The 27509-nt window shown below is 41.8% G+C and overlaps 1 protein-coding gene across 1 annotated transcript in view; it reads right to left on the bottom strand.

Annotated features, from left to right (window-relative positions):
* Positions 1 to 27509, bottom strand: part of MAN2A1 (mannosidase alpha class 2A member 1) — a 216690-nt gene that overhangs the window by 61076 nt on the left and 128105 nt on the right. Inside the window, exons 7-11 of the mRNA XM_069752627.1 lie at positions 18559 to 18745; positions 18267 to 18444; positions 16692 to 16894; positions 2031 to 2216; positions 1143 to 1257 (exon numbers count right to left, since the gene is read on the bottom strand). Coding sequence (XP_069608728.1) covers positions 1143 to 1257; positions 2031 to 2216; positions 16692 to 16894; positions 18267 to 18444; positions 18559 to 18745 — 869 coding nt within the window. The remainder of the gene's footprint in view (positions 1 to 1142; positions 1258 to 2030; positions 2217 to 16691; positions 16895 to 18266; positions 18445 to 18558; positions 18746 to 27509) is intronic.

Genomic DNA, 27509 nt, shown 5'->3' with positions numbered 1-27509 from the left:
AGCATATAACACAGCCACGTAGTATATAGCACAGCCACGTAGTATATAGCACAGCCCACAGAGTGCATAACAGCCCACATAGCATATAACAGCCCACGTAGTATATAGCATAGCTCACGGAGTGCATAACAGCCCACATAGCATATAACACAGGCCACGTAGTGTATAACACAGGCCACATAGTGTATAACACAGGCCACATAGTGTATAACACAGGCCACATAGTGTATAACACAGGCCACATAGTGTATAACACAGGCCACATAGTGTATAACACAGGCCACATAGTGTATAACACAGGCCACATAGTGTATAACACAGGCCACATAGTGTATAACACAGGCCACATAGTGTATAACACAGGCCACATAGTGTATAACACAGGCCACATAGTGTATAACACAGGCCACATAGTGTATAACACAGGCCACATAGTGTATAACACAGGCCACATAGTGTATAACACAGGCCACATAGTGTATAACACAGGCCACATAGTGTATAACACAGGCCACATAGTGTATAACACAGGCCACATAGTGTATAACACAGGCCACATAGTGTATAACACAGGCCACATAGTGTATAACACAGGCCACATAGTGTATAACAGGCCACATAGTGTATAACACAGGCCACATAGTGTATAACACAGGCCACATAGTGTATAACACAGGCCACGTAGTGTATAACACAGGCCACAGTGTATAACACAGGCCACATAGTGTATAACACAGGCCACGTAGTGTATAACACAGGCCACATAGTGTATAACACAGGCCACGTAGTGTATAACACAGGCCACGTAGTGTATAACACAGGCCACATAGTGTATAACACAGGCCACATAGTGTATAACACAGGCCACATAGTGTATAACACAGGCCACGTAGTCGCTGATTGGTCGTGGCAATGGTTGTGGGCGTTTGGCCACGACCAATCAGCGACTTGGATTTCCATGACAGACAGAGGCCGCGACCAATGAATATCCGTGACAGACAGAAGGACAGAAAGACGGAAGTGACCCTTAGACAATTATATAGTAGATATATATACACACACACACACATATACACATTTATTAACTTTGTATGATTTAAATGCATGAACAATGAATAAGCAGAGTCAGTGTGACAACCCACCATACTGAAGAATGGAGCTGATGGATTATAGATGAATGCGCCTTTATCTTTGAGAATCAGAAGATGTGCAGCATCTACGATCACCTTCTTCAGGTTCATCAAAGAATGGTAAAGTCTATAAGGAAAAATAGTAAATTACAGTATTTAACCCACATAACCCCTCCTTATGTACAGAATAACATTATTTCAGGCGCTGTTATATACACTACTCAGAACTGAAATTGCAAAACCAAGTAGAAAAAGTTGTGGCAGTACAAAAATTACAGGATGGAGAGACATGTTAATGATATGAAATGTTAATGATATAAAAAGCTATACGCAGACATACCTGCACTTAAATACCATAGTAGACGAAAATCAATAATCACACTGATAGCATGAGGAATGTCCTGCCACGCTGCATGCACTTGGTCACATGAATCATCAAGATCCGCTGCGGTCAGCTCCTTTTGTGATGTTGCTTGTGTTACTGTGAGCAGTCTGCATAGCCTAAGTGTGCAACTATGTCCTGCAGCATATCCAGACTGATCGCTCACAGCCTACACCTAAGATGTCAGTCGGCATTTGCAAACGGAACTGCCAGTAGTGGATCTTGATTAGTAGCGTGCCCAAGTGCATACAGTGTGGCACAACATTCTCCAGACAACGATTAATATCCATAATAATAGAATGCCATCAAGATGTTATGAAAAACATGAAAAAAAAAAAAAAATAAATTAATATGTCTATTTATCGTCTCATTTCACAACTTTTCCTTCTTTTAGTTGCAATTTCAATGTTGCTTTCAAAATAGATTTTCGCATTCCTGTCAAGGCAACCACCAAGCTCTGACCAGTCACAGCTCAACTTTTGCCTACAATGTGGTCAGACAAGATGAGAAGATTTTACCTGGTGCCATAATCCACTGCAACCCAGTCTTTAGCGGTCCCAGTGATTGCATCATGATGCTGGAAGAGTCCTAAATTCCTCCTGGCTTCTGTCAGCAATTTGTAATGTTCTCCCGATGGGAACACCTTGAGCTTGCTGTTTCTTTGAACATGCACTTGTGCCAATGAATAGAGTATCTCGGCAGACCTAAAAATGGAAAGATGATAAATGGATTATACAAAAATTACTAGCAGTAAAAGGTAAAACCAGTTTCAAAAATTCGATCTACATAAAAATATAAAATGTACTAGGCAAGTTAAAAATAAGACATCAGCATGAGAGGCAGACGCGTTTCAGACCCGCAGGTCTTTAATCGGGGCTGTGACTACCATGCTACTGTTATTTTTAATTTGCCTAATAAATTTGATACGATTATATACATTGGGTTTCTTAAGCTGGATTTATCTTTTTCGGCTATCGACTGATCTTCCTGCTGCACTGCTGGATTTTCTTTGCTCCGGACTATGCTATGGGTGAGCTAATATAATCACTTTTCTTATCTTTATACAAAAATTTAATTATGCCAGACAAATCCAAAGTTACTTATTTAAAGAAAATATATCAGAACAGAACAACCTCCTCCCCCTTCCAGACAGTTTATCTGGTCATGTTGCTCTTGGAAAGAAAATGTTGTTATCCACACCTTTACTCATGCAATCGGTTGTTCCTTGACTAAAATTATGATTTTAGAGCATATGAAATTAAAGCTTAAGTGCTTTGGGAGTGTCAAAGCACTTCCCAAGACTCCACCTCCCTGTGTGTCATGCAGAGTGTGCAGAGTATCTATTCACGTATGTGAATTAAAGCTTAAACCTGACGAAGGCCGAAATGCGCGTTGGGGTGGACAGCACTCAGCCGGGGGTCTTCTGACCCCCTATTGCAGTACGTACAGCTTACATTAGTATTTGACTACACTCTGTTCATACACAATAATAATGTATAAAGAAAACGTCTGTATTTTGTACATTGTTATATGTCACAACCGTATACATTTGCATGTACATATAGCATATACAATTATGTATAAGTTTGGCATTATACCTGACTTCCATTATCACTTTTGTATATTTGTTTTTAATAAAAAAAAATTTTTTTTAATACCTTGTGTGTGCCCCTGCATCATTGTATATTCTTCTGTTACTTTTCTGATTTGTTCAATAAAGTATATATAATTTCTATTACCAATGTTTAGTCTGTTTTGTTTTTTTTTATTTTGGGAAACGAAAAAATTGTCTTAATATATGGCACGAGAACGGTCAGAGCACTGAAGCACGTGGGGGGGTGGCGGGGGGTCTTTGGAATTCTGCTGTGTTAGCCATGTTTTTTACAGCATTATTAGTAACACTGCACAATGCTTGGAAAAACAAGCAAATTTGCAATTTACTTCTTATTGAAAATCCTCTAGTCCTCAAGAATGGAGTGATTTTTATTTTCATTGCTTAGGGCTGTGATGTGGTCTGACAGCAGTGTCTGAATATGCACAGCATAATTAGCAGCATAATATCAGGTACACACATATGTACCAAATGTATGAGGCAGTGTAACATGACAAGAAACCTAAAGAGTAACACATGGACAGAAGAGGGGGAGGTATATAGTTACCTAGAAATGGTACACGGGGACCCACCACACCCTCAGGTTTCTTATGTTACATTATGTGCATACCTGCTGTTATGCTGCTATATTATAGGACACTGTGCCATGTGATTTGTGTTATTAGATACTGTTTTGTATTTTTCTTGTATCTCTTTACTTGTTTGCAGTGAGGAGGTATCCTCTGGATTTTACTGTGACTGCCACCATAATGTGTACACTGGACTAATATATGTATATGGAACTACTTCTGTACACATGCACAACGGACAAACTACTATTAGTGCCTGTATCTACAGGCACTAGTCTATATCTATATACATAATACATAATTGTCTAAGGGGTACTTCCGTCTGTCCTTCTGTCTGTCTGTCACGGATATTCATTGGTCGTGGCCTCTGTCTATCATGGAAATCCAAGTCGCTGATTGGTCATGGCTGTTTTGTGGCGACCAATCAGCGACGGGCACAGTCCGGAAGAAAATGGCCGCTCCTTACTCCCCGCAGTCAGTGGCCGACTCCAGCTCCATACTCCCTGCAGTGTCCCCGGCGCTCCGCTCCATACTCCTCGCAGTGTCTTGACGCTCCACTATAAACTCCCCGCAGTGTCCCCGGCACTCCGCTCTATACTCCCCGCAGTGTCCCCGGCGCTCCGCTCCATACTCCCCTCAGTGTCCCCAGCGCTCCGCTCCATACTCCCCGCAGTGTCCCCGGCACTCCGCTCCATACTCCCCGCAGTGTCCCCGGCGCTCCGCTCCATACTCCCCTCAGTGTCCCCGGCGCTCCGCTCCATACTCCCCGCAGTGTCCCCGGCGCTCCTCTATATACTCCCCGCAGTGTCCCCGGCTCTCCGCTCCATACTCCCCGCAGTGTCCCCGGCGCTCCTCTATATACTCCCCGCAGTGTCCCCGGCTCTCCGCTCCATACTCCCCTCAGTGTCCCCGGCGCTCCGCTCCATACTCCCCGCAGTGTCCCCGGCTCTCCGCTCCATACTCCCCTCAGTGTCCCCGGCGCTCCGCTCCATACTCCCCGCAGTGTCCCCGGCGCTCCGCTCCATACTCCCCGCAGTGTCCCCGGCGCTCCGCTCCATACTCCCCGCAGTGTCCCCGGCGCTCCTCTATATACTCCCCGCAGTGTCCCCGGCGCTCCAGTCCATACTCCCCTCAGTGTCCCCGGCGCTCCGCTCCATACTCCCCGCAGTGTCCCCGGCGCTCCGCTCCATACTCCCCGCAGTGTCCCCGGCGCTCCGCTCCATACTCCCCGCAGTGTCCCCGGCGCTCCGCTCCATACTCCCCGCAGTGTCCCCGGCGCTCCGCTCCATACTCCCCGCAGTGCCACGGCGCTCCGCTCCATACTCCCCGCAGTGTCCATGGCGCTCCGCTCCATACTCCCCGCAGTGTCCCCGGCGCTCCGCTCCATACTCCCCGCAGTGTCCCCGGCGCTCCGCTCCATACTCCCCGCAGTGTCCCCGGCGCTCCGCTCCCTACTCCCCGCAGTGTCCCCGGCGCTCCGCTCTATACTCCCCGCAGTCAGTGTCCCCGGCGCCCGCTCCATACTCCCCTCCGGTCACCGCTAACAGGGTTAATGCCGGCGGAAATGGACCGCGTTAATAGTAAAGCGACAGGCTTTACTATTGATGCTGCCTATGCAGCATCAATAGTAAAAAGATATAATGTTAAAAAAAAATTAAAAAAATAAAAAATCATGCTATTTTCACCTTTCGGCGGCCCCCGAAGCCTTTCCTATCCTCCCGATGCTCTCGGCAGCTGCATTCCCAGTAATGGTTTGCGAAATGACCCCAGATGACGTAGGATCACGCGAGACCGCTACGTTATCACGGGTTATTGCCGCAAAGCATCACTGGGAACGGACCTGGCGAGAGCATCGCTAACTCCTGGGCTGGATCCGGGGGCCGCCGAAAAGTGAGTATATAACTATTTTTTATTTTCATTATTTATTTATTTTTTTACAGGGATATGGTGCCCACACTGCTATATACTATGTGGGCTGTTCTATATACTACGTGGCTGTTCTATACACTTCGTGGGCTGTGCTGTATACTACTTGCACTGTGCTATATACTACATGGACTGTGCTATATACTACGTGGGCTGTACTATATACTACGTGGGCTGTGCTATATACTATGTGGGCTGTGCTATATGCTACGTGGCTGTGCTATAAATTACGTGGCTGTGCAATATGCTATGTGTGCTGTGATACGCTACGTGGCTGTGCTATATTCTACATAGGCTGTGTTATATTCTACATGGGCTGTGTTATATGCTACATGAGCTGTGCTATATGCTACATGGGCTGTGCTATATGCTACATGGGCTGTGCTATATGCTACATGGGCTGTGCTATATGCTACATGGGCTGTGCTATATGCTACATGGGCTGTGCTATATGCTACATGGGCTGTGCTATATGCTACATGGGCTGTGCTATATGCTACATGGGCTGTGCTATATGCTACGTTTACTGAACAAGTTCTGTCATACATATTCTAGAATACCCGATGCATTAGAATCGGGCCACCATCTAGTTATATACAAAACAATTTTTCTTGGAGGTTTTTGCCAGTTTTTTTTACTAATATACGAATATAATATTTTTTGGGGTGTACCCACCTTTCTTTCCTTGGTACCTGTGGTAATCGGTTTGATTTTTTATGATTCTCTTTTATATGATATGTTCAATAAACTTGTATTTTTTAATTGTTACATTGGCCTTTGTTAAAGCGTTTTTGTGGAGCTCTATGTTCTTGCTTTGCTAATTATAAAGGATAATTTTGGTGTCAATATGCACAGTGCTTATAAGTCCTTACCAATACAGCTGATAAGTACTACTCGCCAGGATTGCTAGAGTGCATGGTTATCTGTCAATTCTGGCCATCTTCAATGTCACTACATTTTTCCGATGTTACATAGGAAAATCTGCCTGATATATCAGTATCTGAGAGTGGGCAGTACACGCTAGTGGTGCCAGGAGTGTACCGCCCCAAGCAACCAGGATGATGGGAGGCCGGGGATTAGAGTATTCTTGCATAAGATCATGGACTAACCTCTTTAATAAGCAGTCTTTGGCACTGCCAAATGAACAAATTAGACTGCATTGAGAACAGATACATTTAAAGAACTAGAGAGAATCAAGACGCAGAAATCCAGGGCATGAGCTAGGTCAGTACTCCATGAGAGCCGAATGGGAGACCTGCGAATCTCCTTACTAGTGATGAGCGAGTATACTCGTTGCTTGGATTTTCCTGAGCATGCTCTTGTGGTATCCGAGTATTTGTGACTGCTCGGAGATTTAGTTTTCCTTGCTGCAGCTGCATGATTTGCGGCTACTAGACAGCTGATTACATGTGGGGATTCTCTAGCAACCAGGCAACCCCCACATGTACTCAGGGTGGCTAGCAGCTGTAAATCATGTAAACTAAATCTCCGAGCAGTCTCAAAGACTCTGAAACCACCCGAGCATGTTCAGGAAAACCCTAGCAACGAATATACTCCAGCTCCTTAAAATTGAAAAAACTATATTGATCCATTAAAACTTCAGTCACATTGGTGGAAATCCTTGTATAAAATAGCCGATTCCTCTTTCTTACATGCTTGCAATTATTTTATACAAGGATTTCCACCAATGTGACGGAAGTTTTAATGGATCAATAAAGTTTTTTCAATTTTAAGGAGCTGGAACAATTCATCCTTTTTCTCTTCTCATCGCTGCACGTCCAGTCAAGATGGAGTTTCGCGCACCTGTGGTGGTCGGTGAGCTGGCTGAGGCTTGTTTGCCTTATATTTTTTCTTTGTTAACGAATATACTCGCTCATCACTACTTCTTACTCTTCGGCATTCGCATTCCTAGTTTCTCCTTTGATTAACTGGGTTGGCGTGACATCGTGTGCATCATGCCACAATGACCACATAAGACTAGCCCTGGCTAATCAAAGATGAGCCGGAAATGCTAGGAAGGAAAAAAGATTTGCAGGTCTTCTGTTTAACTATTGCAGGTTACTGATCTAGCTGATGGACCATTGTCTAAAAAATTAATTCTCCCATCTCCAAGAACCATTACTCAGTTGTAAAATTCATCCCACCACTCCAGTGTAAAAGCATCGGTGGTCCCCATCAGTCATTTTCTGTTAAATTCATCCCACCACTCCAGTGCCAAAGCATCGGTGGTCCCCACCCAGTCATTGTTTTCTTTGAAGCAGAAATCATGTGCAGTATAGTGACGTGACCATTACAGCCAAAGGCCACAGCAGTGATACCGCATGCAAGGCTTGAGACTGCCGAGTGATTTCCTGCAGCGGTCATGTGGATAGAAGTGGTGTTACTACTAAAGGAGAATTAATCAAAAAAAGTCGACACTGGGGAGTAGGAGATTTAACTGGTGAGTAAAGTCTGCTGTTCGTGTTTGTTTTTTTTTGTTTTTTTTTTAAATCATAGACAACCCCTTTAATAAATACATATACAACTAAAGGTTGCCAAAAACAGCTGTGTGTGTTTAAACAGTTAAAGACCATGAAGAACACTTGAAGGTAACATGCTTTACTAAAACCTCACCATAGTTGCCTCTTTTTGAATACTAATGTAATGTCCTTGAGAATTATCCAAGGCTGTGACAGTTGTGACAAGACATATTAAGGATGCTTAAGAAGGCATTTATAAGCTATGTTCTTCCAGTGCATTATTCATAGAGGCAAATGGGGAATATAATACTTTCCCTTATTTAAGACTTTTTTTTAGTAAGGTATTATTTCAATCAAAATTACAATGAAGCTGGGCTATAATCACTGTGCTTTAATTGCACTTACAGGATTCCCTAATTGAATGTAACATTAAAAAACAAACAAGTAATAAGTAAATTTTAGTGCAGCTACTTTATTGCAGTCTCAATTATAGAGTTGTATTTATGCTGGAAAAGTCACAGGCAATATAAAAGCCTTGATTGTTCAAATTAATTACACTCTTATGGCGAATAAAAACATTGCCATTGTCATTTTTATATTAAACAATGAAGTAAAAGCAGAAAAAGCTCTGCATAGTGCCAATTAGAAGCAGTACCAACCAATATATAGCCAAAGTATGTCCATAATCATCCAAGCAACTCATGCACAGTTCTACTTGGGGAAAAAGTGGTCATATTGTCTAGGATCATGTCTGGGCTCCCTGAAGTCACTTTGTGGTTTTCTTAACTATATGCTCTAATATCAGTGTCTAGATCAGGGGTCCCCAACTCCAGGCCTCGAGGGCCGCCAACAGTGCAGGTTTTCAGGATTTCTTTAGTATTGCATCGGTGGTAATGTGATCATCTGCACAGGTGATGATTTCAACCCCTGTGCAATACTAAGGAAATCCTGAAAACCTGCACTGTTGGCGGCCCTCGAGGCCTGGAGTTGGGGACCACTGGTCTAGATGTTCACAGGTTTCTATGGTCCCGATTAAAAAACATGTTTTTATTTTCCTTGCCATCTCAGGTACTGCTGCACACAACACCCATTCAGATGACTATGGACTAGCTCCAATCACTATTATGGAAAGTGACATGGCAGGTTAAGGAGGCTTAGAGGCCATGCAATGCTCCTGTGGGACATTAACCCCTTTACCGCCAAGGGTGGTTTGCACGTTAATGACCGGGCCAATTTTTACAATTCTGACCACTGTCCCATTATGAAGTTGTAACTCTGGAACGCTTCAACGGATCCTGATGATTCTGACACAGTTTTCTCGTGACCTATTGTACTTCATGATAGTGGTAAAAAATTTGGATATTACCTGCGTTTACTTGTGAAAAAAAACATGGAAATTTGGCGAAAATGTTGAAAATTTTGCAATTTTCCAACTTTGAATTTTTATGCCCTTAAATCACAGAGATATGTCACACAAAATACTTAAGTAACATTTCCCACATGTCTACTTTACATCAGCACAATTTTGGAACCCAAATTTTTTTTTTGTTAGGGAGTTATAACGGTTAAAAGTTGACCAGCAATTTCTCGTTTTTACAACACCATTTTTTTTTTTTTAGGGACCACATCACATTTGAAGTCATTTTGAGGAGTCTATATGATAGAAAATAACCAAGTGAGACAACATTCTAAAAACTCCACCCCTCATGGTGCTCAAAACCACATTCAAGAAGTCTATTAACCCTTCAGGTGTTTCACAGGAATTTTTGGAATGTTTAAATAAAAATGAACATTTAACTTTTTTTCACAAAAAATTTACTTCAGCTCCAATTTGTTTTATTCTACCAAGGGTAACAGGAGAAAATGGACCCCAAAAGTTGTAAAATTTGTCCTGAGTACGCCGATACCCCATAGGTGGGGGTAAACCACTGTTTGGGCGCATGGTAGAGCTTGGAAGGGAAGGAGCGCCGTTTGGCTTTTCAATGCAAAATTGACTGGAATTGAGATGGGACGCCATGTTGCATTTGGAGATCCCCTGATGTGCCTAAACATTGAAAGCCCCCTTCAAGTGACACCATTTTGGAAAGTAGACCCCCTAAGGAACTTATCTAGAGGTGTGGTGAGCACTTTGATCCACCAAGTGCTTCACAGAACTTTATAATGCAGAGCCGTAAAAATAAAAAATCATATTTTTTTTCACAAAAATGATCTTTTCGCCCCCAATTTTTTTATTTTCCCAAGGGTAACAGAAGAATTTGGACACCAAAAGTTGTTGTACAATTTGTCCCGAGTACGCTGAAACCTCATAAGTGGGGGGGGGGGGGAACCATCGTTTGGGCACATGGCAGAGCTCGGAAGGGAAGGAGCGCCATTTGGAATGCAGACTTAGATGGAATGGTCGGCAGGCGTCACATTGCGTTTGCAGAGCCCCTAATGTACCTAAACAGTAGAAACCCCATATTGGAAACTAGACCCCCCCAAGGAACTAATCTAGATGTGTTTTGAGAGCTTTGAACCCCCAAGTGTTTCACTACAGTTTATAACGCAGAGACGTGAAAATAAAAAAAAAATTTCCCCACAAAAAGGGTTTTTTAGCCACCAAAATTTTTATTTTCCCAAGGGTAACAAGAGAAATTGGACCCCAAAAGCTGTTGTCCAATTTGCCCTGAGTACGCTGATACCCCATATGTTGGGGTAAACCTCTGTTTGGGCGCACGGGAGAGCTCGGAAGGGAAGGAGCACTGTTTTACTTTTTCAACACAGAATTGGCTGGAATTGAGATCGGATGCCATGTCGCGTTTAGAGAGCACTTGATGTGCCTAAACAGTGGAAACCCCCAACTCTAGCTGAAAACCTAACCCAAACACACCCCTAACCCTAATGCCAACTCTAACCATTGCCCTAACCACACCCCTAACCCAAACACACCCCTAACCCAAACATGCCCCTAACCCTAATCCCAACCCTAACTTCAACACACCCCTAACCCCAATCCAAACCCTAATCACACACCTAAATCCAACACACCCCTAACACTAATCCCAACCGTAAATGTAATCCAAACCCTTACCTTAACTTTAGTCCCAACCCTAACCCTAACTGTAGCCCTAACCCCAACCCTAGCACCAACCCTATCCCCAACCCCCACCCCAACCCTAGCCCCAACCCTAGCCCCAACCCTAGCCCCAACCTTAGCCCTAACCCTAATGGGAAAATGGAAATATATACATTTTTTTAATTGTATTATTTTTCCTTAACTAAGGGGGTGATGAAGGGGGATTGGATTTACTTTTATAGCGGGGTTTTTAGCGGATTTTTATGATTGGCAGCTGTCACACACCAAAAGACGCTTTTTATTGCAAAAAATAGTTTTTGCGTCTCCACATTTTGGGAGCTATAATTTTTCCATACTTTGGTCCACAGAGTCACGTGAGCTCTTGTTTTTTGCGGGACGAGTTGACGTTTTTATTGGTACCATGTTTGGGCATGTGACATTTTTTGATCGCTTTTTATTCCGATTTTTGTGAGGCAGAATGACCAAAAACCAGCTATTCAATAATTTCTTTGTGTTTTTTTTTTTTTTGGGGGGGGGGGGGGGGGAGGGAGCGTTTATACCGTTCTGAGTTTTGTAAAATTGATAAGGCAGCTTTATTCTTCGGGTTAGTATGATTACAGCGATACCTCATTTATATCATTGTTTATGTTTTGGCACTTTTATGCGATAAAAACTTTTCTATAAAAAATAATTATTTTTGCATCGCTTTATTATGAGGACTATAACTTTTATTTTTTCGTTGATGACACTATGGCGGCTCGTTTTTTGCGGGACAAGATGACGTTTTCAGTGGTAGCATGGTTATTTATATCTGTCTTTTTGATCGCGTGTTATTCCACTTTTTGTTTGGTGGTATGATAATAAAGCGTTGTTTTTGCTTCTTTTTATTTATTTTTTTATGGTGTTCTCTGAAGGGGTTAACTAGTGGGACAGTTTTATAGGTCAGGTCGCTACGGACGCGTACGTGTACTTTTGTTTTTTTTTAGATAAAGAAATGTATTTATAGGAACATTTTTTTTTTTTTTTTTACACATCTGAATATTTTTTCTCTTACTCTATAACATTGCCCCTGGGGGGGGGGGGGGGGGAGCATCATGTTATAGGGTCAGATTGCTGATCTGACACTTTGCACAGCACTGACAGGCAGTGCTCCTGGCTTACCAGCGCTTTCTCTGAGCTCAAATTTGTCCTCCTCCGTGTAAAGCAAGAGATATGAAATGGCTGTATGAGAGGCCTCTGACTGGGGTCTAAGGGGAGCCATATCAGATCTCATGCTTTACACGGACTTGGAGCAACATACCAAAACATGAATCTGCACATTGATTTACTGGATTGGTTTTATTCCGAGTCATATGGCAAGGCGCATTTAAGTGTCGATATTGATTTTTAGGATTGCTACCTTTAATAGGTGGCGCTAGAGTTCTAGTCCTCTTCCTCTCTGAAGAGGCAATTTGTATATTTAATTTCCCAGAGGAGCATTGTATGACCTATAAGACTTCTTACACTGCCATGTACATTCCATAAGGAGAAACATTACCCCTTGAACTCCAAACACACAGCTCATTCATACAGGCAACTTTAAGGACAAGTATGTGCACAGCCAATAATTGCAGGTTGTAGGTTATTCTTTCGAGTGTCAACATATGAATTGTCATACCATTATAATTAAATTTTCACTTTGTACAATATATCCGAACAACAATTACAGGCAAAAAAACCCACATGACGTGAGCATCTCTTATTAAAACACAATAAAACACATTGTGATGAAACGTAAAGGATCCACACCTCGCCAACCTGCCTGACGTCAATATTACGTCAGTGGGATCACGTAGTAAGGTCTCCCCACTTGTACCAGTGTGACGTTAAGCCCCCTAGGGACACAAAAGGTCCGCTTTACAGTTTTACACAGACACTCCCCTGTCCACACAGGCACAGGGAGAGAGAGAAGGTGGCCCACGCAGTCACTGACGTGGCACCACACTCATCCACAACCCTGACAGGCTGAGAGGCCCCTTTCACTAGCACCAGTAGGACTGCCACCAGTTCCTCGTTCGACATAGGCCTTGTCCGTTAACAGGGTTAAATGGGGCCAGGAGCCAGCCCTCAGTAGCATGTGAGATTAGGCTGAGAAAAGGACGTGTGGATTCGTGGATCGAGTTAAAAGAGCAGCCCAAAGTTAAATTATATATTCAATCACCTTAAGGGCGCACCAAACAATAAATTATACATACAAAATGGTTATACATATATAATGGTCAGATATGCAAATACAATAGTGGTAGGACAAAAGGTATAAGCAGATCATATGGTTACTAGTTAGATGAAAGGTCTGGGGTCTGGGGAGGGGCTGCCACTGCTACTCATACAGACTAAACACAATTTTGCTCCCTAGCTGCTAGTGGCTGTTCTATGTATCTCCCTTTCCGTGCGTGCTAGAATGACTCAAGATCCAGGCAGGAGATTGCCCTGTTGTGGGGATATCAGAAACACACACGATGTACAGCTAGGACTTTCATTATTTCCATAACTCATTTATGAATTCCTAGTTGACTATACAAAGGCCTCAGGCCACATGGCTTGGATCCACAGAGGGTCTTCCTGTAGAAGGTTGCATACCAGCCAGTCAGTGGGGGTGTGAATCCCTCTCCGAAGCTGGCCAGGTGTCATGTTACCATAAAATGTGCTGCAGGATATTTTTATAATTCCATACCCAATAGTATACAGATGATCGACATGGAATTATGTCTCCAATATTCTTCATACACATAATAAAATTAATGAATTCATAAAGAGTATAGGACACGAGGATCCCTCCTACCCAGGTGAGAGGTAATAAAGACCGTACATATAGAGTGCATGAAGATCAGAATATCTGTAATGACAGATATGTTTATAATGAATATATACCCTTCCTCTAAGTGCCTTAGTCATTAATAGGTCTATTATTGATATAGTCATATTCCTGGTTAAATTATAACATGTCCTGCTCTAGCTGACCTTATTTGTATTTGTTGGTCTGTTTGAGGGTATGTGCACACGTCAGGATTTCTTGTAGAAATTTTCCTGACAAAAAACAGACATTTCTGCCAGACATTTTACCGCGATTTTACTGCGTTTTTGGGGCGTTTTTTGTGCATTTTTTCCCAAATGCATGAAATTGTGGGAAAAATGCAGAAAAAAATAATAATAATAATGAACATGCTCATTTTTTTACCGCAATGCGTTTTTTTTTGCGGAAAAAATGCATCCATGTGCACAAAACATGCACAATGCATTCTAAATTATAGAATGCACAATGTATGCGTTTTTAATGAGTTTTTATAGCGTTTTTAGGGCGAAAAAACACGAAAAAAACGCAAAAAACCTGAACGTGTGTACATAGCCTGAGGCACCGTACTTAATGTTTATGTTTATTTATGTGTTTTAACCATTTATAAAAAAGACATTCAGTTTTATATATTGTTGTTACACTTTCTTGAATACACAGTCTATTTTACTGTGATATGTTCTAATGTTATGTGAAGTGCTGCCCATTACTTAAGGGAATATGGGTTTGGTTATTATGCCTACAACTAGTATATAAGTTACATTACTACATACTTTTGTGTAAAAGTATTTGTCTACTGGTTTGTCAGCCTTTTTAAATTATGTGTTTGTTGATGTTGAAAAGTGAAATAAAGTTTAACTTGTTCTGTACCTTAAAACTCCCTTGTCGTATTGTTTGATATATTGTTTGGAGTGGTATTTTGGGCCTATTTTTATTTGATAGAATATGGCTCAGTTTTCTAATATTTATTAGGTATATTATTGCTATTGCCACTATATCCATACCTGCCTGATTGCAGAGGTTGGCACCCTACAATGATAATGACAGTGGCACCCCTGCTCTTTGACGACTGCCCCTGGGTATCACCAGGGTACCCTAAAATTATATAGGGCAAAACCGTCGGGGATAAATACTGTAGGCAGACACAAATGGTAACAAAAATGAAAAGGTACTTATTTATGTGATGCTATTCTCATTGCCTCTAAATTGCCTTGACGTGTTTCCCCATAATCAGGTTCCTCTGGAGCCCAATAATGATGACATCTCATACCCGATGCGTTAATACAGGCCACGCAGTATATAACAGTGGCCACGCGGTATATAACACAACCCAAACTGTATATAACACAGCCCACATACTATATAACACAACCAACGCAGTATATAGCAGCCACACAGTATATAACACAGGCAACGTAGTATATAACACAGGCCACGCAGTATATAATACAGGGTACGTAGTATATAGCAAAGCCCACGCAGTATATCACACAGCCCACTGAGTATATAACACAGCCCACGCAGTATATAGCAGCCACGCAGTATATAACACAGGTGACGCAGTATATAACACAGCCCATGTAACATATAACACAGGGCACGTAGTATATAGCACAGCCCATGGAGTATATACCACTGCCCATGTAGTATATAGCAGCCACGCGGTATATAACACTGCCCACGCAGTATTTAGCAGTGTGGGCACCAAATCCCTGTTAAAAAAAAAATAATTAAAATAAAAAAAATAGTTATATACTCACCCCCTGGAATCCAGCGAAACTCTGGCAATGCGCGCGCAGGCTGCCACCATCTTCCGTTGCCAGGATGCATTGCGAAATTTCTCACGAGACCGCCAAGTCTTCTGGGTAATTTCGCGCAATGCATCTCTGGGAACGGAAGAGGGCGGTCGGCGCGAGTGCATCGTCGGATGACGGAAGGTGAGAATAGCAGGTTTTTTGTTTTCTTTATTATTTTTAACATTACATCTTTGCATAGGCAGCATCAATAGTAAAAAAGTTGGGGACACACAGGGTTAATAGCAGCAGTAACGGAGTGCGGTACCCGCGGCCCGTTACCGCTGGCATTAACCCTGTGTGAGCGGTGACTGGAGGGGATTACAGAGCGGGCGCTGGGCACGGACTGTGGGGGAGTAGGGGAGGGACTTATCGGACTGTGCCCATCGCTGATTGGTCGCGGCAGCCATGACAGGCAGCTGTCGAGACCAATGAGCGACGCGGGATTTCCATTATGGAAGTGGCCGACAGAAAGACGGAAGTACCCCTTAGACAATATACATATATATATATATATATATATATATATATATATATATATATATATATATATATATATATATATATATATATATATATATATATATATATATATATATATATATATATATATATATATATGTAGCACATTTTCAGTGCTAAAAATACATGAAAAACTGACATGACATTTTCACCAGAGATATAAACATTTCTATGTGCATTGTATAGACTGTTTATTCCTCATTGAAGTATATAGGCAGATTATCTGAAGTTTTTTTGGCTATGATTTTGGAGTAGGTCCAAAATCTGCATCAAGGAACTCCATGTGATCCTGCCTAAAATCCACCCCCCCCCCAAAATAAAACACATTGGATTTTCTTGAATTCAGATCAATACGAAATCATGGAAAATGTAAAGTAAAATATTATGAAGAGATTGTATAATAAAAGACTTGCCTTAAATGTGACGCCATGACTCGTTCTATGCGTTTATAGAAAGGCCGTGAGGTAAAATACCCACTCCAATAGTGATCATCCCTGTCTGCGTATGTGAAGAAATCACCGCTTACAACTGGGAAGAATGATGGGCTGCTGGACTCATCAATATTGCTCGTTCTTCTTAAAGCTCCAAAAAAATCTGACAGGGTACCAAATTTTGCCTAGAAAAGTAAAATAGAAATAAGGAATTTGTAAATTATAAAATGTTGTAAAAACACTATAAACCTATTCTTAACAGCATATCCATACTTTCATTTTGGCAGCACAGAGATAATTATTCACATACTTAAAACCTTAAATACACGTAAACATCTGACATTTTTTTACCCCTTTTTACAGGCTCTATAATGAAATGTATACTGTATTTTTCTGATTAGGAGATGCACTCCCCCCCCCCCCCTTCCCCCCAATTTTGGGGGGAAAATGGGGGTGAGTCTTATAATGCAGATATACCTTACCAGCCGTGGTGGAGACATAAAATGTCGACAGAGCCCCCGCACCAACGAACCCTGGCAGTGGTGCACATCCTCACACCCCCTCATCCCAGCCTGCGGCCTGCAGCAACACTCCACTCCTGCCTCCTCCAGCAGCGACCCTGGGACCCTGCTTCACCACAACCATCACCCCCAGTAAGCAATAAGATGCATGGATTATAAGAAGCACCATCATTTTATTAAAAAAAGAGTTTTGCTTTTTTTCTCCTCAAAAATCTTATAATCTTGAAAATACGGTATATGAAATTATAGAATAAATAAGTTGAGTGATTTCATAAACAGTGGTCTCAAATTATAGGCCCAAAATAATTAAGATAGCAGAAAAATAAGCAGATAGGGAATCTGAGTAAAGCAAGTCTTTAGATGGTGAGGGAAAGGTGCTGGAGCTGTATAATCATGTGTAAAAGGCAGAAGCTTCTTCAGGGTCCTGTACAGTGCATACAAAATGAACAGGAGAAGGAGAATGACCTGGTGCTTATAAAGTCATTTGTCCTTGAAACTGGAATTATTTGCTCCAAATGTTAGCACGAACATAGGATGTAAAAAAAAAAAAATATCAATGGAAAACCTATTAGTTAGTAAAAAAGAGCATTACTTACTGACCCCTCTCCGGTGGCACCTCACGACATGCAGCAGTGACATCACTACCACAGGCTGTGGAGCCCAGTGATTGGCTGCAGTGGTCATGTGCACTGTAGTCATGACATCACCGATGAAGCCTGTAAACAATCTCTAGGAGCGGAAGCAGAGTTCCAGCATTGGAGCAGGGGTCAGTAAGTAAAGCTGTTCGGGAAAAATATTGTAACCTGAGGAAACCCTGTACACAACAAGCTGAAATATAACTTCCACTGTAATGTGATTTGGGCATCAATCTACTAGAAGTCTGTTAGGAAATGCAGTAGGCGCTGGAGCAGAGAAAATATATTCTCAATCTATTCCTAAGTGAGCATGAAGACACACTCACTACTAAATATAAAGGGAAAATTGCCATAAGTCCTCCAGGAAATCTAGGATTTGAAACTAAAATTCTAAAACCTACCTTAACATGGAGCTCGGGGTGAGAGTTCATGTAATCAAACAGCTTTTGATAGTTCTGGTATTGCTGATCCCACTCGGAGCTGTCACTGTAGCGAAAATCATCACCCAGTGGGACTAAGAGCACTTTAGTGCGGAAGAGCTTTGACTTCTTTCTGTACTGATCTAAAAGCATCCAAGCTCTGTAATGAAATCCAGTAAAAACATGGATAAAGACTTGGGAATATAGCAACAACAAAAAAAAGTACAAAAACATGTAATACACAAAGAAATACATAAAACGTAAAATAGAATACCTATGTTCTACATTGCCCTCGTTAATAGGCTCAGGCGGCACTCTCCAAGGACAATTAATTCGACCTCCCGGTAGACGCTTAAAATCAAACTGACAGCAGATCTTTGGGTCTGGACCACAAGTATGAGGAACATCATAGCTGTAGAAAGGCATCATGTGGCACAAAATGTTGGTACTACCTCCTAAATCTAGAAATAAAATACATAGATAAATGATAAGGGCAGTGTAACATAAGCATAATACAATTAAGCAATAGCTTGGTACTTAAACACCGACTTAACCCTTAAAACTACTATAAAAGAGGCTAAACTGAATGTATACAAATACATTAGAAGCAAATAGAAACAGGCAAATGTAGAAATAACCCAGTTTTTACAATGGACTCTCGAGCACAAGCACGAGGCTTTGCTGTGTAGACTTGGGGTAGAGTCAAGAAAGGGCTCTATATAGTTACTGCAGGAGTCCTAGATAAGCTTGGATGGTCTCAATATGGACACAGATAAATCTCTTTAGGAATCTAATCGCTCACTTCTTGGTCTCTGGTTGAGGAAACATACTCTACTCACTTTCTGGAAAATGTAAGTCTATTGAAAATCTTCTTAATATCAGGAGCTGTGTAAGTGCTCAGCATAGAAAACAGGATAAATGTGATCCAAAATGTTATGTAAAATGTTACCAATAAAAGCTTCAACACAATCCACAAAAGAAAAAAAAAAGTCTGGGTTCGGGTCAGTCGACGGTTAACAAAAATATAGGGGGATTTGACGTTCCAGGTAACAAAAGGCTCTGGGAACACAAAGTGGCCCCTCCTAAAAGATATTCAGCTAATTTTTTGCTCCCAAATCCAAACGCTTCAATTTCTTCTGAGCCACACTGTGCCTAAACCACACTCCGCATTCACATTTGGCATTTCTGTAGAGATGAGAGCACACTTAAAGGGAACTTGTCATTGCAAAAACCGAAGATGAGCTGCGACGACCAGCATCAGGGGCTTATCTACAGCATTCTGTAATGCTGTAGATAAGCCCCCGATGTAACCTGAAAGATGAGAAAAGAGGTTATATTATACTCACCCAGGGGCGGTCCCGCTGTGGTCCGGCGTCTCCCATCTTCATACGATGATGTCCTCTTCCTTGCTTCTGTTGCGGTTCTTGTACAGGCGTAATTTGCTGCCCTGTTGAGGGCAGATAAAAGTACTGCAGTGCGCAGGCACCGAGAAAGGTCAGAGAGGCCCGACGCCAGGTACTGCAGTACTTTACGCTGCCCTCAAGAGGGCAATTCAGTACGCCTCCGCTGGAGCCACGACACAAAGCAAGGAGGATGACTACATCGCATGAAGATGGGAGGCTCCGGACCTGAGACACTCATCGGACCCGGACCGCCCTTGGGTGAGTATAATCTAACTTGTTCTTCTTATCTTTCAGGATACATCGGGGGGGCTTATCTATAGCATTACAGAATGCTGTAGACAAGCCCTTAATGGCAGTGGCCGCAGCTTATATGTGAAAAATGAGGTGGCAGATTCCCTTTAACTGCCGCCATTAAAAGTCGTATCGGCAGTCGTTAAGGGGTTAATATTGCGTTTAAAAAAATGTTTGCCTCAACAAAATGGCGCCGGTAAACCTGCGAGATGCAACACAAACCGCAAAGCAATATATACTATATACAGGGGGAGATGACATACAGGTATATACTATATGCAGGAGGAGATGACATACAGGTATATACTATATAAAGGAGGAGATGACATACAGCTGCATACTATATACAGGGGAGATGACCGGTATATACTATATACAGGAGATGACACACGTATATACTATATACAGGGGGAGATGACATACAGGTATATACTATATACAGAAGGAGATTACATACACATACAGCTGCATACTATATACAAGGGAGATGACAGTTATATACAGAGGAAGTGACATACAGGTATATACTGAGGGAAAATATTGGAGTGATCGGGAAAATTCCAGGTGTGAGGTCAAAATGACAGGTGTTCGGGGGAAAATGAGAGAAGTGAGGTGCTATAAATAACCAAAGTTGTTACTATGCCCAGGCAATGCCGGGCTCTTCAGCTAGTAGTTAATAAAAATATATTTCCCACATGTCTCTTATATAAGCATCATTTTTTAAACAATTTTTTTTTATTGTTAGGAAGTTAGAATGGTTAAAAGTTGACCAGCAATTTCTCATTTTTACAACCAATTTTCCAAACCCAATTTTCCAAACCTGACCGCCCTTGGGTGAGCAAAATCAAACTGTTTTTTCTTATCTTTCAGGTTACATCAGGGGCTTATCCACAGCATTACAGAATGCTGTAGATGAGCCCCTAATGGCGGTGGCTGCTGCTTATATGCGAAAAAAGAGGTGACAGATTCCCTTTAAGAGGCCTTATTCCTCGTGCTCCTCATGCTCCTTTATACATAGCCTCCTCCTGCACCTCATGCTCCTCCTTTATACACAGCATTTTTTGTAGCACAGATTTTCACCTTTATACTCCTCCGGCAGCACCTCACACTCCTCTTCCATATACAATTGGAAAAACTTGATCCCGAGAGAAATTGCACTAACTGCAATAAAGCGTATCGTATACACAGGCGACTTTTTCTGCAGCACCACACTTTTCTCATTTAGGGTATGTGCACATGTTGCGGATTTGCCTGCGGAAACGCAGCGGATTGGCCGCTGCGGATTGGCAGCAGTTTTCATCAGGTTTACAGTACCATGTAAACCTATGGAAAACCAAATCAGCAGTGCCCATGCTGCGGAAAATTCAGAGCGGAAATTCTTTGTGCGGATTCCACAGCGTTTTACACCTGCTCCTCAATAGGAAGCCGCAGGTGTAAAAACGCAGGTGAAATCCGCACAAAAAACGCTGCAAATCCGCAGGTAAAACACAGTGCGTTTTACCTTCGGATTTTTCAAAAACTGAGTGGGCAGGCCCGCCTGATCTAATAGAAGGGTGTCACTACTAGGCTTGCCTGGATGCTGTGCATCTCCATTGTGTGAACAGCGCCGCATACAAGTCTTTTAGGTGCAGCAATGTGCCAAGCAGCTACCCCCTCCATTAGTTTGGCAGGTTGAGAGTGGCTGTCTCATCGGTTATGCTGCACCTGTGTTTTTTCTATCTTAACCACATGGGTCCACTGCATCCTGATAGTGCATTTGTTTGAGGCCTTGGCAGGTAAGAATCTCTGCCTTATTTTGCTGTTTTTTCTAATTTTTGGAGGATCTTTGAATCCTCTTTTTGTGCTCTTGCGGTTTAGTGGTAAAATGCGCACAGAAATCCGCAACGTGGGGACATAGCCTTAGACCTCGTTCACATGTTATTTGGTCAGTATTTTTACCTCAGTATTTGTAAGCTAAAACTTGGAGTAAAGCAAATCAGAGGAAAAGTTTATTAGAAACACGTCACCACTTCAGTACTTTTCTCCCACTCCTGGTTTTGGCTTATAATTACTGAGGTAAAATACTGACCAAATACTGAATGCGTGAATGTGGCCTTATACACAGCCTCCACCTGCAGCGCCTCACTCTTCTCTATGCACAGCCTCATACTGTAGCAGCACCTCACTTCTCTCATTTTCCCCGACATCTCTCATTTTCCCCCTCACATTTCTATCCGTGAGACTCCTCCCTTTCTGTTGACGTCATAACTCCATTCTAGACACGACAGAGCTAATGTGGCCTGTGCCTGCTATGTGGAGTGGGCATAGCTTGATATATACACACATACATACACAACTTTATATATATAGATTTTGTTTGGTATTGCCATTAGTGATAAAGTCTTATCTGAGCATGCTCGGGTGTTATCAGAGTATCTTGGGCGTGCTCATATATATGTTAATGCCCCTGTGGATGCTAGACAGTCTGAACACATGTAAGGACATCCTGTTTGTTAGGGAATCCCCACGTGTTCAAGGAGCCACAGGGACACAAACATATTATACAAGCACGCCCAAGATACTCGATAACAACCGAGTATTGCAAAATTTGGCCTGGTCAGGAAGGTGAAAACAGGCTCGGGGGTGAAGGGGTTTCATTTTCCATAGAAATAAATAAATAAAATCTTGCAAATTTTCACTCAGGCTACTAAGCTTATTAGGCTGCTATTAACTGAGATCACTTCAGAGTAGTCAGCAAATTATAGGGATTGTCTACTAATGGAAAACCCCTGCTTCATCTAAATAAACAAATGTATGCTAACCTCCCGAATATGTCATAAAGAGGGAGACTAATAGAATATACAAAGGACGTTTTGTAGATTATATATGAGCTTTGTAGGGCATCTCCTGAATATATTTCTTTCACAAATAGGTTGGTTTGACATTTGAGAAAAAAATTTTAACTTACACATTAGCTAATTTTTCTGTTTTTTTATTTTAAAATATCATATGAGGTCAGTAAAATGATCATAAGAGCGTTACTGACGTCAAGTCCAACAGAAATGCCTAGTGAAACAGGAATCTCCAAGATATCCATGACACACATTGCATTGCTCATATTTGTATCTTCAAGCTAAGGAGGATCTCCACAGATGCAAACTTCTGACATTACTTTATGATAAGTCAGAAGCCAAAAATGTAGACAAAAGTGCACACTCCCTTTGATGTCCTACTAATTAACTACAGCCAAATACAACTACCGTAATTGAAAAGTCCCACTAGGCACCTGTACTCTGTATGTTCCGGGGGCAGGTTAGCTGCGGTAGTGAAGCCAAGGGGTTTGGGGATGGAAAGAATATTAATAATATCTAACACAATTTCTCCCAGAACTGTAAATACGTTATTAGTGTCAGAACACCTCTATAATATTTCTTAACACCTACAGTATATACACACACATCTACAGTATCTGTATACACAGATCGGTGACTGAACCGGTGGTGTCCCCATGACTGAATATGGATGCTGGCGGGGAGAATAAAGATAATTTTCTACCCACTGCATTCGGCTATGCGCAGGCGTCGGGCAGGATAAAGCTGATAACCTTCAAATTAACCCCATATCTGCAGGTCAACAGCGTCATTCCTGATGAGAAACACACAGGCCTACCTACATACTTCAGTAAATGAAAAATCAGGAGGATATGGAGTATGCTTGGTTCAAATAGTAACTTTTTATTAATATAACAACTAACAAGTTCTAAACTCAGTACATATGCATATGTACACACTAAGGCCTCTTTTGGATGAGTAGATTGTCCTAATGTTTACACCAGGTGTCCCCAACCTGTAGCTCGGGAGCCACATGTGGCTCGCGGTCCCATGAATTGTGGCTTGCGACTGTCTGCCAGCTTGGTGCATTAGCTCAATGTCCAGCAAACTGGTATGCAGAGAACATCTCAAAATGGTGAATTTTGTGAGTAGCCCTGCACAGAAGTGCAGATCTGGATGCACATTTACTGGTCTTAGGGGTTTAGAGATGTTTTAGGTATGGTACACTAGAAGATGGTACTACCTGTTAAAGGAGATGCTCAAAGCTGGATGTGACAGTGTGTTGGGAGTCCTTGATGGGAGAATACTGAAAGGTGATATTGTGGGAACCCATGGATCTCAGTTTACTGCTTTGGAGTGATTTCTGTGCAAAAGCTTTGGTTATCATTATACCTGTAATGGGGGCTTTGGTTGACACTACTTTGAAGGAGGTGGGAGCTGGATGTGGCTCGCGACCCTCTCTCAGTGCTGAATGTGGCTTGCGACCCTCTTTCTAAGCTGAATGTGGCTCTCAAGCTCAGAAAGGTTGGGGACCACTGGTTTACACTATCCTTATTCCAGAGGTAACACCATGAAACTAAAAAGCTATAAGAATTTATAGAGATATAAACTAAGCTACATAGTTACTACAATGAGGAAAAAAAAGTAACATATCCAAAAGGATGTGCATGAGGGGGAAAGTTTGGGCAAGTAGATAACGTTTTATAAATAAATAAAGCATGAGTCCTTTGATTGTTAATCCAGTCTGATCGTCACTTTGAATCAAACAAGAATGCAATACATGCACCTAGTTTCTGAAGTATTTTCTTTAAACATAGTAACATAGTTAGTAAGGCCGAAAAAAGACATTTGTCCATCCAGTTCAGCCTATATTCCATCATAATAAATACCCAGATCTACGTCCTTCTACAGAACCTAATAATTGTATGATACAATATTGTTCTGCTCCAGGAAGACATCCAGGCATCTCTTGAACCCCTCGACTGAGTTCGCCATCACCACCTCCTCAGGCAAGCAATTCCAGATTCTCACTGCCATAACAGTAAAGAATCCTCTTCTATGTTGGTGGAAAAACCTTCTCTCCTCCAGACGCAAAGAATGCCCCCTTGTGCCCGTCACCTTCCTTGGTATAAACAGATCCTCAGCGAGATATTTGTATTGTCCCCTTATATACTTATACATGGTTATTAGATCGCCCCTCAGTCGTCTTTTTTCTAGACTAAATAATCCTAATTTCGCTAATCCATCTGGGTATTGTAGTTCTCCCATCCCCTTTATTAATTTTGTTGCCCTCCTTTGTACTCTCTCTAGTTCCATTATATCCTTCCTGAGCACCGGTGCCCAAAACTGGACACAGTACTCCATGTGCGGTCTAACTAGGGATTTGTACAGAGGCAGTATAATGCTCTCATCATGTGTATCCAGACCTCTTTTAATGCACCCCATGATCCTGTTTGCCTTGGCAGCTGCTGCCTGGAGCTGGTCCACTGATAGGACAACACCTGCTCAATCTGAATGTTTGGCGCGGATAAAAAAAAAAAAAAACACTTACAGTCACCTCCTCTTACGGTGCCGTTCCAGCGGTGTCAGCACTGAAGTTCCGGGGCTCTCGTTTGATTATGTCCCAGACATTTTGAACATCAACAGGAAGCCAGTTCTGTGTATGCTCTCTCACTTCCTCTTGATGTTCAATTTGTCTGAAGGCAGGGACAGCTATGCCAGCTATAATTGGGCGCTGGGCTCTCATGTAATAACCTTATGTCAGCCCCAGGAACGCGAGTGCTAACACCACTGGCACGGAAAGTGCGTAGAAGTGTTTTTATTTTATCAGCACCAAATATTCATATCCAAAAAGGGTTATCCTAGTGGTGGACAACTCCTAAACACATGGAGTCTAAACATCCTGGTGAGATATGGGAGATCAAACGACTCTCCCCCCAGCTCACATCTGGCTCTCATATTATTAATATGTTAGTGAGGGAGAAAAGCAAATAAAAAAAATATATATATATAAAAAATGTATATACACATAAATATACATTTGAGAGAACTAAAGACGGCGCCCAAACATCAGACATGAGAGCTCATTTCCTAGAAAGCTCCCAGGCTCCAGTTCATATGAGGACAACCAGCAGAGGGCGCCTCTTATGAACTCGAGCCTGGGAGCTTTCTAGGAAAGTTCCCACGATCTAGGAACAACCAGCAGAGGCCGCCTCACCGCAAATGAAGGTAAATATAGGTAATTGACCTACTTTACCTTCATTCCCCGGGGTTTTGCAGCCACGAGCAACGTTGCTTTAGCAAAGCTCGTGGCTGCAAAATATTTTAACCCCTTCAGAAGGATTTACATCGTTGGACTTTACAGATCTGCGGTAGGTAAGGCTATTGTTGGTTTATTATTTTGTTTTTATTACAGAACGAGGGTCTTCAGTGACTGGATTGGGCGTAGAATAAATTACTACAATAACCTTTGTTTTTATTTCATTAAAATAATTTTTAATAATGTGTTTGTGTACTTTTTAACCCTTTACTACAATTGGATTAATAATGGATAGGTGTCATAATTGACGCCTCTCCATTATTAATTTGGCTTAATGTCACCTTACAATAGCAAGGTGACATTAACCCTTCATTACCCCATATCCCACCGCTACCCGGGAATGGGAAGAGAGTGGCCAAGTGCCAGAATAGGCGCATCTTCCAGATGTCATTTTCTGGGGTGGCTGGGGGCAGGTGTTTTTAGCCAGGGGGGGGGGGGGCAATAACCGTGGACCCTAGTCTAGTAGATAGAACGGCCAAATTTTGCAGATACACACTACTAACATTAGTAGTGTGGAATCTGCAAAAAAAAAATGGGGAGAAGACATGGTTTACTGTATGTAAACCATGTCTCATATCATGTCGGGTTTAGGAAGGAGATAGCAAAAGCCGGTAATTGAATTACCGGCTTTAAAGCTGTCTAGCGCTGGAATAAATAATATATATATATATATACACATATATGTGTCTCACTGACAATATAATATATATATATATATATATATATATATATATATATATATATATATATATATATATATATATATATACCTATTCTATGTGTACACATTAATTCTACCTATTGGACTGGAAGCTGACAGTGTGATTTTACTGTACACCGCAATGAATTACCGGCTTTTCTCTCTAACACCGCTGCGTATTTCTCGCAAGTCACACTGCTTGTCCGTGTATAATCCGTATTTTTCACGCTTCCATAGACTTTCATTGGTGTATTTCTTGCGCAGTACGGTGACAAACGCAGCATGCTGCGATTTTGTACGGCCGTAGAAAGCCGTATTATACGGATCAGTAAAATACGGCAGATAGGAGCAGGGGCATAGAGAATAATTGTGCCGTTTGTTTTGCGAGTTTTACGGACGTAATTTCTGCGCTCATACGTCCGTAAAACTCACAAATGTGACGCCGGCCTGATTCTGAGACTGTTTTTTCGTGTCATGTACTTCATGGTCGTGCTAAAAATTTATTTTATATTACGTGCGTTTATTTATGAAAAAAACAAATATGGTGAAAATTTTTAAAATTTTGCTATTTTCAAACTTTGTATTTTAATTCCCTTCAATCAGGTATATGTCACACAAAAAAGTTAATGAATAACATTTCCCACATGTCTACTTTACATCGGCACAATTTTGGAAACAATTTTTTTTTGTTAGGAAGTTATA

This window comes from Ranitomeya imitator, chromosome 1 (assembly GCF_032444005.1).
Source record: "Ranitomeya imitator isolate aRanImi1 chromosome 1, aRanImi1.pri, whole genome shotgun sequence".
Classification (NCBI taxonomy): Eukaryota; Metazoa; Chordata; class Amphibia; order Anura; family Dendrobatidae; genus Ranitomeya; species Ranitomeya imitator.
Note: the sequence above shows the minus strand (reverse complement) of the source record. Positions and strands in the feature narration are given on the sequence as shown.